Consider the following 16,800-nt stretch of genomic DNA (forward strand, 5'->3'; position numbering starts at 1 on the left):
CGCTGCGCCCCGTCTGCTCGTCCTCCGTGGTCGGCGCCGACCTGGGAGCGGGGGCCTGTGGCCACACTGCGTTGCTCGTCTGCGGGAGGCGTCTGAAGTCGGCGCTTCCTGCCTTTTCCCCGGCCTGGGCTCCCCGCTCGCGCGGCGGGTACAGAGATTCCCGGGTCGCCCCGCCCCGCCCCGCCGCCCGCGCCCTGCTCGGTGCGCGCAGCGTCCCCGCCCCCAGCCCCAACCCCCCACCCCCAGTGCCCTTAGGGGGGCACCCCCATTGGGGCGGGAGGGTGGTCCGCCGTGCCCCGGTCCCCGAGTGGCGGAGAGGTGACGGTAACCGCCTTCCCATTTCCGCCCGGTCTGCAGCGCGGCAGGGTGAGTGCCAGCGCAGAGGGCTCGGTCCTCGCTCCGCCCGCCCGCGCCGGGGGCTGGCCTTGCCTCAGCCGGCGCCTTTTTCCCCCCGCACCGCGGCGCCGCTTCGCCACTCGGGCACCGCAGGTAGGGCAGGAGGCGGGAGCGCCTGCCGCCCGCCGCCCGTAAGATGGTCCCCTCGGCTGGACAGCTCGCCCTGTTCGCGCTGGGTACGTACGCCGCCTGCTGCACGCCGGCGCCCCCTGCCCTCCGCCGCACCCCGCTTTCCTTGTCCTTCATGTCTCGTCCCCGGGCTTTTCTGCGCCCGCCTAGGAGGCTGGAGGGAGGCTAATACTTTAGGGGTTGGAAGTTGGGAGGCGAGGGGCGTCACTGGGGCTTACTAGGGGTTTGGGGAACCCGCTCCAGAGAGGGGGACCGTCGAGCGCCCAGGCTTGCCCGGGAAGTGGCCGCCTGGGCCGTGCGTGAGAAAGCCCGCCGGGGAAGGGGAAGCGGTGTGTGAACTTTAATCCGCCGCGGCTGCGTGTGTCTGTTCGTACACTTGCCCACACCTACCTGTTCACCTGGCTGCCTCCAAGCCGGTCTTCACCGGCGTTGGTGACGTGTAGACTCTGGGGGTGACCGGCGACCCACCCTCCGGCAGGACCTTGCCTGCTTCCCTTTCCTACCCCCTGCCCACCCCTGCCCACAAGCGATGGACAGAGGGTCACGGTCAGCAGCGGCACCCTCAATCTTCTAACTTGCAGAGCTCTTGAGCTTTGGGGTAGGTTTTGGATTTTTGTGCGGATTAATTGTTCTTTTAATTAACTTCCCCGGGAGACGTGGTTGAAGTGTCAGCCGAGGGCAGGAGTGAAACCCTAGACGGAGCGTTGCCAATTTCCTTTGAGTTTGTTCTGGGGAGGGAACAAGGGATGGGGGAAGGGAGGAGCAGACGGGTCTGCGGAGCCCGCGAGCTGCTCGGCGGTGGCGTCCGCAGGCCGGCGTGTTAAGTGGCGAGGGGCGCAGCGCCGCGCGCCCTGGCCGCCTCTTGCCCTTCGCGGTCGGGTCGCTCCAGTGTTGAGATAGCAAATTAACAGCCCAGGTGCCCTGGTTATTGCTGCCGCTCCCGTGAAAGGAATTGTTCTGCCGATATCCCCTGAGTTTAACCCTGAAAAGCAACTTGCTCGCTACAGGGTCGTGTATTAGAGTGCGAGGAAAGCTATGGAGCCCCTCCCCCGAAAAGCTCAGAGCCGCAGCCTCACCCGGTTTTGCACAGGGTTTCACGAGGCGCACGGACCCGCCTGTAATCCTGCTGATGAAACGCTCGTAAAGAACCGCGGCCCGAAGGGAGGCATCCACGGAGGGAAACACCGAGCAGGGATGGAACCGGATGCGCCAACAGTACCCTATTGAAACTCACCAACAGGTGGCACGATTATGGGCCGCGTTTCCCCCCCCCCCCCTTTTGCAAGATTTGATATTTTTTTTGTATTGACGGTTCTGATTTCAGATTTTTTTTAAAGCAATGAAACATTACCAATACAGTAGCAGCTTCCTGTGTGCGGTTCCCTGTTGTAATGTGTTTTGCAAACACTAGTCGTAGTAATAATGAATGCTAATACTGTTGGAGCGCTTACTCTGTGCCAGGCACTGTTCCAAGTGCTTGACGTGTATTAACTCACTTAATTTTCACACCAACCTGGGGAAGAAGGTATCATCCCCATTTTATAACGGAGGAAAGTGAAGCTCGCAGGGCCCACCGTTAGTAAGTAGTTGGGCCAGGATTATTAAAGTGCGGAAGGAATGTGGATATGAAAAGTCGCCTAACTGGGGTCACTCTAGTCCCATCTCCCAGGTTTGGGATTTTTCCTTGAGGCTAGATTCTGTGAAATACCCTGCAACTTGCTGTTAAATTGGGTTTTCTGTTGGACTCCTAGGATCTCAAGGTGGCCTGAGGTTATTCAGTGAAAATTAAAGGCAGGAAATAATGAAGGTAAGCAAATTTGAGGAAGCATTGGAAAGTTGCTCCCCATCATAGCATACTTGCCCATGAAGACTGCATTCATTCATCGTGTAGTTTTTCTCTCGCCTAAGAGTTCAGCTTGATCTTTGTTTCCTTCCTTAAGAAAAAGATTTATTGGGGCCGGCTGGTGGCGCAGCAGTTAAGTTCGCATGCTGGGCTTTGGTGGCCCGGGGTTCGCTGCTTCGGATCCCGGGTGTGGACATGGCACCGCTTGGCAAGCCATGCTGTGGTAGGCGTCCCACATATAAAGTAGAGGAAGATGGGCATGGATGTTAGCTCAGGGCCAGTCTTCCTCAGCAAAAAGAGGGAGGATTGGCAGCAGTTAGCGCAGGGCTAATCTTCCTCAAAAAAAAAAAAAGATGTATGAACTTCAAAAGATTGGTCAATATGTAAAAGCTGGCTTCTACAATTCCAAAGTGTGAGCAGTTGAAACAAGTAGAGGAAAAACAAGACTGGAGTAATTTACACCCTGAGGAGTCCTTTTCATTTATATATCTTTAAAAAAAAAAAAAAGCCATTAGTTCTGTGCCTTGACTAGAACTTCTGCCTCCCACCTCATTTTCCATAGATTACTAAATAGTACTTGTCAGTGCCACAGGCAGCTTTCATTTGCACATTTCCTCCAGAGCTGCTTTCCTCTTTGATTTTTCTTAAATTAGCTAAAGGCAGTTCCAGGCAAATCAGCCAGTGTTCCATTGCTAATCAAGATCTAGAAAACTGGGATGTCTCCCCTTCTTCCCCACGCTGGTGGGGACAGTCTGAGAAGGAACCAGCTGTTAGGAGTCTCAGTCAGCACTCCTGATTGCTTGGAACCTGAACGTTGATTGATGTTTTGGCCGAGAGGATGTGTAGGCTGTTGCTTAAATGGCAACATTGGAAAAGTAATCCAGGTTCCTGTGGTGGCTGTCCTCCCATGTAAGGTTTCCATCACTGGCAGCGCAAACCTCACAGGGGCTTGGCACCTCCAGTCCCATATCCTCCTCTGTGTCCAGGGAGCAAGATGTGTAATCTTGGGCAAGTTACATAGCTTCTCTGTGTTTTTGTGGGGGTTTTTTTTGTCTGTAAAATGGTGATATTAATAGGGTTGTTGAATATGTTTAATAAATGCAGAATGGTGCCTGGCACTTAGTAAGAGCTTAATCGATCTTAGCACCATCATCATCATCATCATTGTTCCTTTGAACCTCATAGAATTCCAGATATCATTCATTGCAGGTTATGTTGATTCCGTATCTGGAAGAGTTTCCCTTATCTCCCAGCTCCCACCCTTCCTAAGCCAGAAAAATACCATCCCACCTGAAAACCTACCTCATTATTTTGGTGAATATCCTTTGGCAGGTGACAAATTCAAGCGACTTTAGGGGTTCTTTTGGACATCGTGAATTCTTTCATTTTGATGCAGAACATTTGTATTTCCTCCTTAAAGTTCATCGGTCAGTTGTTCATTAAAGTCAGCACTCAGTTCCAGTTTTCTCATTGTAAAGTGGGAATAATAAAACTGTACCCACCTCACAGTTTCTTATGAGAATCAAATGAGATGGTAAATATGGAAACTATTTAAAAACAGTAAAAGTAAAGGACTACACACAAAATGAAATTGATTTCATAGTACAGAAATGGGTTTTAAAATCCAGAAGTAAACATTGTTATAGCAGCTCCCAGAAGTAGAATGGATGTAGATCTACCGAAGGACGTCTTAGGATGCGAAGTGTCATCAGGGGTGGGTAGAGATGAAACAGCTCAGCTTCCCTGTGGATTCAGGACTGAGGGACCAGTAGGGGGCATGAAGTAAGATGTTTTTTTTCTCCATTACATGTAAATAATGTCTTTCAGAGTAGACAGTGGAGGTTGGCCCAGGACACATGTTTTCCTTATTGGGCAGCCATAATTAGGGAAAATTCACTTAGAACAAGGGCTGTAAAGGTGAATATGGAAGCTTTAGAGTTACCAGTATTTGCTTTTCCAAAATTTGGTTTCCTCAGGATAAAGTAATCTTTCTGTAAATACTCAATGTACCCTGGAAAGGAGACCTTTCTTATAGGAGTAAATGATGCTTCATGTTGCTGTGGTAACACATGAAAAATAGCCGCCTTTTCCATTAGCCCTACTACCTCTAAGGACCTTTTGAAAGTGTATTTGAACATGGTGCTATTCTTTGGGCTGCCCACTAAAAGGAAGCGGCAATGGGAAGTGGAGATTGGGTCAACCAAAGTGGGACTAGCCTGACACACTGAATTGGGCATCTTGTGCTCGGTTTCACGCTCAAAACCTCTGTACTGTCTTCCACAGCAGTGCCCTTAAATCAGAACCACGTGGAAGGCTTGGTAAAGCAGATAGCAGGGCAGGAGGTGGGAGAGCGCGTGTCTGAGGAGTTCCCAGGTGTGGCTTATGCCCCAAAGGGGTGGGACCCTTTGAGCACCACTGCTCTATAGTCAGTTGCTGTTAGGGAAACTTCGGGCTTAACCAATTGCATTTTATCCTAAGTCCGTTCTGACGTTTATAAATGCCACTGTGGTTTTATGGGCCATTATTAAAGGCCTGTCTTGCGGACCAGGGCTGAGTTAAAACTCTTGCTGAGATCTCTTAATTGTCCTAAGTGTTCTAGTACTTTGTCCATGGAAAATGTAACGGTCCCATGTTGTGACACTTACACTGACCAATGCTAATCATGTCATATTTTCTCTTTTTGGATCACCAAAATTTGACGTTGTTTGGCTGCCATTTCAAATAGTTTTAATCACTTCATTTTAAAGTATGAACTTAATTCTATGCTAAAGGCTAATATGCTTCAGATTGCATCTGGATAGAAGATTGGGGTACTTTCATGGTGACTATTGGTTTGGTTTTGCTTTTTTTTTTTTCTTGTGAAATCGCAAGTATAAAAATCTTTCATAGAATCAGGAAAGCCATAAATCCAGACTACCAGAACCAACTCTTAGGAGCTGTTCATTTCAAGTACAAGGCACATTCCCTATAGATCAGCTCTGAAATCTGGGTAAATTCTTTCAAAGCATTATGAATCGTTGTATTGAACATGACTTAAATAGTTGTTACCTGGGCTTAGAAAATGTTGGAAATTTATTGAAATGGAATTTTATGTATTTACTAGTACATTTTTGTTTTTTCTTAAGTCAGAGGAAACAATTTTCTTTCATATGGAGTCTGTCCCCTGTCAAGTTAATTCTATGTTCACTACTTTTGCCTTTAATTTTTTCTTGTCCCGTTACTTTGAAAAGCTTCCGGTTTTCCCCCACCTTACAGTTTCTGCTTCTCAAGTGTCGTAGGTGGTTAGGGCTTCCTCAAGAAGGGATGTACATGTAACTTGTGTAACAAGCTCGTATAACTTGGTGGAACTCCAGACTGCTACTGCCTTGCCTTTTTTGGTTTTCATCTTTGACAGTGTTAACTTTTCTGGCTGGGAACCTCAGCAACCGAGTCCCGGCCCCTCCATGGCTTGCCTTGCATTAATGTTGGCTGGTGCTCACCCTCTCTTCCTTCCTAGTTTGAGGGCTCCCTGAGGGCAGAGACCTTTGGTTTTCGTCTCTGCCCTTGGCACCTCTGAGGACAGGCCAAGTCTCAGAGGAAACCAATAAGCCCTTGATGACCCCTTAGGGTGCCGAGCGCTGGATACTCCAAGTATAGACTCAGTTGGCAAACACTTGGCCATGTGGTTAACATTAATCCTGAAAAATTCTGTAGTATGATAATAAAGGGTGCTTGCATGTAAATTCTTGCAACACCAATGCAACTAGTCTTCAGAATTCTTTTATTGTTGTTTTTAAAAAATAGTTTATGATTTAATGTTTTAATGATTGCAAAAACATTTTTCCTCTATAGCACTTGGAAAATTCAGGAAAGCATAAGAGAAAAAGTATTTTAATGACCTGTAATTCCACCACCCAAAGATAACCATGATTAACAATTTGTTGTAGAGTCTGATGGATGAATGTATAGGTAGATATTCTGTAAAAGCCTGTGTGAATTCCCATGAGCTTACCCTGTTTAACTTACTTCTTTTTGTAATGTAATTTTTCATAATAGAAATTTTTTATGTCATTTAACATTCATCTGTAACATCATTCTTAGTGGCTGGAAAATAATCCCTTGCATATATTTACTATAATTTAACTAATTTTGAAACCCTTTGGCCATATATGTTCTTCTTATTTCTCACTGTTATGAATAATCTGTACGTTGTTCTTGAGAATTTAAATTGATACGTTTTTGGAAGTCAGTGTGGCAATAGTTATCAATTTTAAGTGGCATAGGGGCTGGCCCCGTGGTCAAGTGGTTAAGTTCACGAGGCCCAGGGTTTTGCCGGTTTGGGTCTGGGTGCCGACATGGCACCGCTCATCAGGGCATGCTGAGGCAGCATCCCACGTGCCACAACTAGAAGCACCTACAACTAAAATACACAATTATGTACCGGGGGGGCTTTGGGGAGAAAAAGGAAAAATAAAATCTTTAAAAAAAAATTTAAGTGGCATAATTTGAGTCATCAATTCTACATAAATACTTGCCTAAATGTGCAAAGAAAAATATAAAAGATGGTGATTATTGACTTGTTTATAATAGTAACAAGTTGCTAGTACCACAACTGTTATAATTATTTAAAGAGATTCCTTAAATAACTTACTTTTATATATCAATACAATGATTTACTACGTATCTATTTAAAAGAATAAAGGTTTTCATGATATATTAAATTTTTGAACACAGGTTCTAGAACCATATGTATAGTCCAGTGCCCTGGTTTGAATTGGTCAATTTTTTATAATAAGCATATATTAAATTTAAAATGTCTAAAGTCAAGGAAGATAGATGATACAACAGACATTCTTGTACACAAATGTTTGGCACATCTTTGATCACTCAGGATAAAGTCCTAGTAATTGGCCTTTTTTCCCACCAGCAGTGTGCGAATGCCGGTTCTCTTGAATCTTCCATGACACCTGAAGTTAGTTTTAACATTTGCTGAGTTGATTGGAGAAAAAGAACTCAGCTCAAATTTTGTATTTAGTATTTCTTAGGGTGAGTAAACTTGTTAACCATTTGTCATCTCGTTATTTGCATCTTAACCTTTTCAAATTTTTTTCTTATTGATCATCCTTTTCTTACAGCTTTATAACAACATCTTATATATAAAGGATATTAATACTTGACAAGTATGTCCCCCACTTATTGTTTGTCTTTTACTGTTTTATAAATGGTATTTTTGGTATACCGAAGGTTTTTATTTTTATGTAGCAGAAGCTATCAGTCTTTCTCCCTAAGCTTCCTACTTTTGCTTGTATATTTAGAAAAACTTTCCCTATCCTAAGATAAGGCAAATATTTACCCATTTTTTATTCTAATTCTGTAGTGGTTCCATATATTGTATTGAACTATTCTATCTATAATTTATTCTGGCTTGTGATGTGAGGTATAATTCATATTTCATTTTTTTAAAACAGCCTACCAGTTAGTAGCCTGAACTGTCATTTGTGGAATAATCTATCCTTCCCTTTGTGGTTTGAAATTCTATTTTTATCATATGCTAAATTCTTTTAAGTACTTGACTGTGGAATTTCAGTTTGGTCCTATTATTTTGTATTTTTGCCCTTATGGTGAACTTCTTCCTTCATGTAGTCTACGAATATTTATTGAGCACCTATTCTGTGCTGGGACCCCTTCTAGATGATAGGGAATCCGCCAAGAATGAACCCAAGTGCTGTTCTCATGGAGCTTGTATTCCAGCGGGTGAGACCTTTCCCCTATTCTCTATTCTAATTGCTTATCGCTGGTTTTTTAAAAACTTAAAAATATATGTTAACTTTAGTAGTCTTTCAGTTGATTCTCTTAGGGTCACAGGTAGATGATCATGTAATCTTGAATAGCGATAACTTCACCTCCTTCAGTTTAATATTTTGATCTATTACTTTTTCTAATCTTATAGTGCTGGTAAGAACTTTAAGAACAGCCTTTTTTAAAGGCAGTAGATATCCTTGTGTTTTTCTTGACTTACACATGATGTTTGTAGCATTTAACAGTTAAGTATGAGGCTTTTTGGTTATGTATATATATGTGAATATGTATTTAGATATGTATATATACATGTAAACTTTATCATGTTAATAAAATGTATTTCTCTTCATAACTTACTAAAAGATTTGGCATTTTGCTTTATTTTTTAAAGCAAGATAAATAACATGTGTTGTTTTTTGGCTTTTTTCCCAATGTTTTGAGGACATTTATTGACTCAGTTATGTTATAGCCATCCGCAGATTCCTGGAATCAATCCTTATTGGGTTTGTGGTATTTTCTCTGTATATACTGCTAGATCTGACTCATCCTGAAGTGTTTGGGGTCTTGTTTTCTTTTTTTAGTTTTGATATCAGCATTATATCAGCTTTATAAAATAAATTTTAAAACATTCCATCTGTTTTTTTGCTCTGGAATAGTTGAAATATCATGAACCAACGGTTCTGTGAAGGCTTGAAAGAAATTGCTTCTGAGGCTTCTGTGCCTGCTCCCTTTTCAGTGGTCAGTTTAAGTTTTCTACTTCTTGAGTCATTTTTGGTAATTATTTATTTTCCTCACAATCTTTTCAATTCAGATTTCTAAATTTTTAGTATGGATTTGTAAATGATCTCCTTTTAATTAAAAATTTTTCTTTTACATCTGTGGCCTCAGTTAATGTGACTTTACCAAATATGAAACAAAGTAAGCACCCAGGCCCCCAAAATAGAATATATTTGTTTGTTTTTCTTGATAAGGATATTTTGAAAAAAAGAACCTTTTTTTTTTAGTTAAATCAAATTTAAGTCAAAGCTTCACATTTGATAGTGTTCCCAGAAGCCAGGTAAATAACTAGTTTACCTGCATAACTGCATGTGCCAAAGTAACAAATATTACAGTAATATACAGTTACATATTATCATTATAATTATACAATGTTACAGTATCATAGTAACAAAGTAACAAATATTACTTTGTGATAGTAATGTTTCTGAGTTGGATGCTGCATGGCATTATCATTTCTAGCAGAAGCTGCTACAGTACCTTCCTGATGGTTCCTTACACTTTAAAAGTTTAAAAACCTCCAAATACACTATTTTGCCCATTAGATGCTACTGTAGTGTTTGGAGCAAGATGACCAATGCCTGAGTGGGAGATTTCTGTGGTTTGCTTGTTTGCTTTTTGGGTTTGTTTTTGTTTTTGTTTTTTTTTAAGATCAGTACTTCTAGGTAAAAATATTGGATTCTTACAAAGAGACCGTGTCTTCCTCTTGGATTCTTTAGGGCCTTTAAGTTTGAATGAGGTCAGCAAACAATTCTCCTGGGCACTTAGAAGACAGATGTACCTTTACTGCTCTTTCGTCATCTCTGGCCAGGTCTGAGGCACTCTCTGTGTAATTACTGTACTTCCAAGAGGTGCAGGAGATTAACTGACTAAATGGTACATGTAATGTGGTGACACAAAAGCAGCCAGAGCTGATAAATGGGAGGTTTGCAATTACACACTCTGCTCCCCTCCCTCTGACAGGCCTTGGCAACCAACAGGGGAAACACAAACTCAAGATACTTTTCTTGATTGAAAGAAACAGCATAAGACCTGTAACTTTTACTGTGAGTGGCTCTGAGGAGTTGGCGTATGGACTACGAAGGGACATAACCTGTTCACCTTGTCGCTGAGCTCAGCTGGAAACTCTGGGCTTGAGCACTTCTCACCTTGGGACAGTTTCTGGGTTATTATTTTTGCACCGGAGGAGCACATCATCTGGCCGGTTTGCATGCTGTGCACACTCCCTGCCAGCAAATTTAAACAATGACAGCTGTTTTTTGCACATAGCAGACCTTGGGTGTTATAATTAGGGTTTCAGGGGATGAATCATAGGTCCCTGAACTGGAATGAAAGCAAGCCTGGGGCCTGAGCAATTTTTACAGAGGTGAGGTAAACTCGTAGATCACATAGATGGGGAATCCTTCTGGATCTGGGCTGTCCCTAAACCTCATCAGCTACTCCCTTGCCCCCCAAAGAAAATGCCCCAAACACACAGCTTTAGTGCTGGCCACAGTGTAGGCCACCCTGTGGTTGCGACCTCCTCATGTAGGGCATTCAGGATACGTTCCTTCTCTCCTGGCCTCGGTTAAATCCTGCTCCTTCTTTGTCTAAAATGAAATAGAAAGCAGAATCTACAAACAAAAGAATCTACAAAACACCCCCAAATTCAACTCACCAGAGACATCCTCTGGTAAGGTTTAATTACCAGGTGCCTTACCAGATCTCTTTCTGTGAATGGATACAGATATTTGTATATTCACTTTTTTTCCTTCGAAAATGGCATTTGGTATTTTAAAATCTGCTTTTCACTTACAGTATATAGGGGCAATATTTCCATGGCAAAAATACAAATATATCTATCAACCTATTCTTTTTTTTAATGACTAACACATTCCATTGTCCAACGCTATCATTGTTTACCCATCCTTTATTGATAAACATGTAGGTGGTTTTACTTTTAAATATTGAAACCTGAAATGAAAATTTTTGTAGCTAAATCATTACCAGCATCTCGTAATTATCTTCTATGGGTAAATCCCCAGAAATGGATTACTAGGTCAAAAGGTACGTGTTTTTTAACCTCTTAATGTGTTTTGACAGTCTGACCTCCAGGAAAGCTATACCGATTTATACTTCTGTGACCTATGTGTGAGTACCTGTTTATCAGCAAACTTGCCTTTGATGATTAGTATCATTTTCTAGACTTGGCTAATCATGTTGGCAAAATGGTATCTCCTTGTTTCAATTTGCATTTCTTTGGTTAAAACCAACCTTTGGTACAATTGACTGCTTTCTCATGTTTGCATATTTAAACCCACTTTCTTGAGGGTTACACATTTCTGTCCTTAGCTCATGTCTTGGGTAGGTGGGTTATTTTCTTATTGATTTGTAAGCAAATTTTAAAAGATATTAAATATTTTCATCATTTTGTCATTTTGCCTTTTAAATTTATATGTGTTGTGTTTGGGTTTACAGAAGTATGGTTTTGTTTTTGTTTTTAACTTTTCAAGACTTAAAATCTGTTCACTATTCCTTTATGATATCTGCTTTGTCTCGTGGTACGAAAGGGATTTGCTATGACTCTTTCATCTCGCCTTTCCCTTTGTACTTTTATTTTGTTACTTTTTGAAGTTCAATTTCAGTTCTTCGGGAATGTATTTTGGTGTAAGATGTGAGATAAGACTCTAACTGGCCTTTTTGTCAAATACTGATCCAGTTACCCTAACACCATTTGTTGAATAATTTATTCTCTACTCACTGATTTCAAATCCCACTTTTGTAACTCGATCCCTTCTCAGGAGTACGTGGGTCTGTTTGTGGCGTTTCTGCTCTGTTCCGTTAATCTGAGGCTCACCCTGTAATGAACCATTCTTTTGGGTTGGGAACGTGTCATTGCCCAGGGAAGTCGGAGCAGAAAATCTTGATAACTAGGAAGGTAGACAGTGTATTATAGGGGGTATTGCTCACTTCTCCCTTTCCTGACAAGACTTCTACTTCCCTCCCAGCTAGGGCGTGTTGGAGGAAGAAATGCATGTGGTGGTGGAGGCAAGGCACACTTACTGTGTTAGTGGGGAGGAGTACTTACCGTGTTTCAGTCACTGGGGAGAAAGGATGACTTACTCATTCCTCAGCATGGCTGAAGACTGATGGACCTTGGGTCTCACTGTCTTGAAAGGCTTGTTGAACCTGCCTGTGTGCTCCTATTCTTTCTGGAAATTTGTGCTTTGCAGGAATTGGGGGTCACGAGGCAGGCCTACAATTCTCCATGTGACATTCTCATTAACTGAGGCGGTATATTTCCATGTCCTCTTCTCAAATGGGAGTACTGAGGAGTAGGCTGTGGCATACCTGGAGCGCGAGACCAAACCTGGTGACACCTCCCTGGAACTGGGAACAATTAAAGAATCAAAAAGGAACCCAGCTGGCAAATCATAACATTGTTTTCTATATTAAAACAAACTCAGATGTATTAGTGAATAGAATGCAAGATTGAAATATCAAAATTAATTTTTAGGATGTAAGACTTTGGGTGAATTGTGATTTTTTTCCTTCAGTTGTTTCAGGTTGTGCCCCCAGACTCCAGAGGAATGGGTATGAGTTCCTTCTCTTTGCCATTTCAGGAATTTTGATGGAAAAGTTTGAGAAAGTGCTGTCCCATGTGAATGACTAATTTTCAGATGTTTAAAGTAGAACAAAACAGTAACTAAAATGAATAACTTCATTGTTCTTCTGCTTACTTTGGATTTACTTTTCTTTTTCTAAGTTTTCCTAAGGTGAAGACTTAGATTATTAATCTTAGATCTTTCTTCTTTTCTAATATATTCATTCAATGCTATAAATTTCCCTCTAAGCACTGCTTTATATTTTTTGACTTCTCTTGAGATTTCTTCTTTGACCCACGTGTTATTTAGGAGTGTGTTTATTTATGTTATTGATTTCTAGTTTAACTCCTTTGTGGTCTGAGAGCAGACATTGTATGATTTCTGTTCTTTTGTATGTGTCAAGGTGTGTTTCATAGCCCAGAATGTGGTCCATCTTAGTGAATGTTTATATGAACTTGGGAAGAATGTGTATTCTGATGTTGTTGGATGAAGTCGTCTCTAGATGTCAGTTGTATCCAGTTGGTTGATGGTGCAGTTGAGTTCAACTGTGTCCTTACTGATTTGCTGCCTGCCGGATCTATCCATTTCTGAGAGAGGGATGTTGAAGTCTCCAACTATGATAGTGGATTCGTCTATTTCTCCTTGTGGTTCTGTTAATTTTTGCCTCACGTATTTTGATGTTCTGTTGTTAGGTGCATTCACATTAAGCATTGTTATGTAACTTCATCATTCTTTAATGATTCAGAAGCTCTTTCAGGGTCTCTCAATGTCTGAAGACCATCACTAGTACACTCTCATCCCCAAGTGGTACCTGTAGTTGATGCAAAAATTTTATTACTATCTGTGAATGAGAAGTTCCAATGAGTAGAGTTTTCTGCCTGACTTAGTTAAGCAAAAAATCTGCTCTATTTTAACTTTCCTTATGGAGAGATAAAAACATAAAAGGCATTACTCCAAGTTCCTCTATTAGGATCAAGAGAGTGGGACCTTCTTTGATTGAGGCCATCATTTCATATAAGCTCTTATTTTGAATCCTCTGTAGGTTGTCGAAGGTTTCAGTGAATGGACTGGTTATGCCCCAGTGAACCGCTTGAAAGTTAGAGATTTACACTTAGGAAAACAACATCAACTCACCGTGTAATGTGAGCTTATTTTCTTGTGATGTGCCTTTTTCCTCTGTTGTGGAAGAGAGGGAAAAATAAACAAAACAGTCCTTTCAACTAATTGGATTTTTTGGATTTCAGATAAAAGGGAGGACATTTTTCTTTTAACTGTAATAAAAGAAGCATTTGGAGTATCTCAGCTGTCATCCCATGGAGAATATATCCAAATGATCAAACGGTAGTTGTGATTTTTGTGAACTGAGACTAATGTAACATTTGGTTCTTAATTCACCCAAGGTAGCTACTTTATTCACTGAATGCTATATTTTAGAGCCAAGGGGATGAATAACAAAAATAAAATCTATCAGCTCAAAGTGTGGGATGCTATTTGTGTGTTTAGGTTATTTATTTTGTACGTGGTTTGTTCACTTTGGCAAACATTTAACTGTGTATCAGATTCTCTGCTGGGTTTGGTGATATTAACGCAGAAGGCAGTGACCTAGCCCTTGCCCCCAACCCCTGAATTCCTTGTAGATTGTAGCAGAAGCAGACACAGTTTTTCACAATATGACGAGATACACAGTGGGCACCTTGGGCTCAAGAGGAGGGTTCTTGGTATGACACGGCAAGGCACTCTGAAGAGATAATGGCCATCACTTAGAGCAGTGTCTGGTACATGCTAATTTCTTTAAGTGCCTTACGTGTTGCACAGGCTCCTTTAACCCATCTAGCAATCCTATGAGATATGGTGGTTATCCCCATTTTACAGATGAGGAAACTGAGGCACAAAAATGTTAAGTCACTTGCCCAGGCTCCCACAGGCAGCAAGTGGCAGAACAAGGATTTGAACCCAGGACCCTTGCTTGCTGGGCTAGCCATCCTGCTATTCTGCTTCTCCTTGTCCGTTACGGAAGGCTGTGGATGCTGAGGTGTCGAGAGTCATGTGTGAGAGTGCCATTTTGTAGCTAACATGAGGCCAAATGTAATCAGACTTTCAGACAGCCGCTCTCCTAAATATTTACCAAGTTGAGAGCAATTGCCTTGCAGGTAATTGTCATGCTGGCTAAAAAGAAAGAAATTTTGCTACTTCCCAAGGCCATGAAATATCATAAAGAAGCAAGTGTGGTAGAGTTCTTTTTTTCCTCCTTCAGTCAAAAATTCAGATGTTCAGAAGACAGATAATCACAAGATGTGCTACTTAATATATTCTGTTGTGACCAGGAAACCTCTAATAATAAATTTGTTATTGGAGGCCTGCTGGCATTTCTACCATGGCTTTAAAAAGGCGTTTGTTTTAAAAGGTGATCTCTTGCATTTATGCAGGGATCCTCTCCCCCAGTGGGGTGACATACTTGAACATCACAGTGCATGTGAACTGTAACCTCTAAGGCCCCTGCTAGGGTGCTGGCTTCACTTCCTCCTCACCCCATTTCTACACCTCCCCAATTGACATTTCCCCAAATAATAGCGGAAGATGGCAGAGTCCGTAACACTTTTGCTTCAACGCTTTTCTTCACAGTCCAACTAAAGATAGAATCTGTATGAGCACATTTGCTAATAGCTGGCTGACTTTCAGACTCTTCACCCCCAACTCTGGCAATGACATGTACCCACAAAAACACATGCATTTCCGTTGACTTGGTGGGACAGCAGATCAGAGCAAAAACATCATCTACTGTTTCACTGTATATAGGAATTTCCCTCATTCAGCTGGCAGCATTTTTTGATGGTCTTTGCACCTCTGAATAGATGGTTTAATATCTGGATCCCCAGGTGTTAGAGCAGGGCCACAGTGTGGACAGTCTACAGATGTTTATTAAAGGTGATTTTTGTTCCTTCAGTGAAGGTAGTGGAGTCCTATGCATTGGCAATCAGTATATTACTAACACACAAAACAGCCAGTGGGATGGACCTCTTTTGCTATGAGTGAGCTTCTGAAAAAATGTGGGTTTTAAAAATCTAGATCTTATTTCAAGGACCTTATTTGATAATCCTTTTCTAGAACAATCTTGCCTTAATTTGTTTATAAATCCAAACCATTCCCATCTCTGGTTTGCTTAAAGTAGATTCCTTCCCCTAGGGCCCCCCCCCGCCCCCCCGCCAAAAAAAAGTTGCCTATTTGGTAATTGTGTAAAAACCCATCCTGCTGGCCCAGGGAAGAGGAAAAGTTGATAGTTTAGTTTCCTGGCTCCCTAAAACATCTCCTGAGATTTTAAACACACAGATAGTAGCCCCTTATAAAAATTCTGTAGTTCTTGGAGCAGAGGGCCTGCTTGTATCTTCACAGCTTTCTCCCCACTGCGCTATATACTCCTTGGTCTTCATTTGCGTCACCAATCTCTTAGTGACCCGCCATCTGGCATTTCTTCCTCTGATTGATGCTCTTTAGCTGTAACATTCAACAGGAGGAAAATGAAAAAGAAAGGTTTACTTTTGGAAGAGAGCAGTCCTTTTGGGTCAAAATTTCTTCATCTTTTCAGCTTGCACCTCAGAACTCAAGGAAGCCAACTGCATGGAGCTGGTGAGTGATAACACGGAAAAGACGGGGGAGATAAGCCTTGCTGTTTCCCAGCAGTAAAGAAAATAACCGAGCTTAGTCGTTCTTACATGTGCTTTACCTGCTCATCAGGGAACAACACTTCCCGGCTGTTTTCTGTGCTCCTGTGGGAGGAACCGCCTGAAGCAGGAGAGGGTTCTGCTCCAGGGGGTGACCGTTCACAGGCCAACAATAGAGTGGGGCTGTCGGAGAGGCAGCTCCTGCAAGGCCACCGTGCGGGTGGACAGCTTATTTGAGCTTCCAGCCTTGAGAAGTGAACAGCAGGGGTAGGTGTGGGTATGTTTTTTACCCCCAAAGATAGGATATGATGTGTGTCTTCCCTTGAATATGCTTCACTAAACAAGGCAGGTACCGACTGTCCTTGTAAATGGGGGAGACGGTCAGGCTGCAAGGTGAGTCCCCCTCCGTGTGCAAGGTCTTCATCCCTGAGGGCACCAGAGGCTGGTCCGGCTCAACCTAGAATGCCCTCTGGGGGCCTTGATGTCGTCTGACCTCCACTGTGAGCAGAGAAAAAGTGGGAGAATGGCCTCACTGTTTGGCCTTGAAAAGAACGTTATTAACTGGTGAAAAAGCATTTTTAGGCTCCCAACAAGATAATGAGAAAGCATTAAAGAAATCCGGATTGTTCTAAAT

At 42.3% G+C, this 16,800-nt stretch overlaps 1 protein-coding gene across 3 annotated transcripts in view; it reads left to right on the forward strand.

Annotated features, from left to right (window-relative positions):
• Positions 1 to 342: 342 nt before the first annotated feature.
• TGFA (transforming growth factor alpha) overlaps positions 343 to 16,800 on the forward strand; it is a 104,157-nt gene continuing 87,699 nt past the window's right edge. The window contains exon 1 of one of the 3 annotated variants that reach the window (XM_046662134.1): positions 343 to 572. In XM_046662134.1, coding sequence (XP_046518090.1) covers positions 533 to 572 — 40 coding nt within the window. In that variant the 5' untranslated portion in view covers positions 343 to 532. The remainder of the gene's footprint in view (positions 573 to 16,800) is intronic. The other 2 variants (XM_046662135.1, XM_046662136.1) reach the window with 2 other exon arrangements.

Source organism: Equus quagga, chromosome 5, assembly GCF_021613505.1.
Source record: "Equus quagga isolate Etosha38 chromosome 5, UCLA_HA_Equagga_1.0, whole genome shotgun sequence".
Lineage (NCBI taxonomy): Eukaryota > Metazoa > Chordata > Mammalia > Perissodactyla > Equidae > Equus > Equus quagga.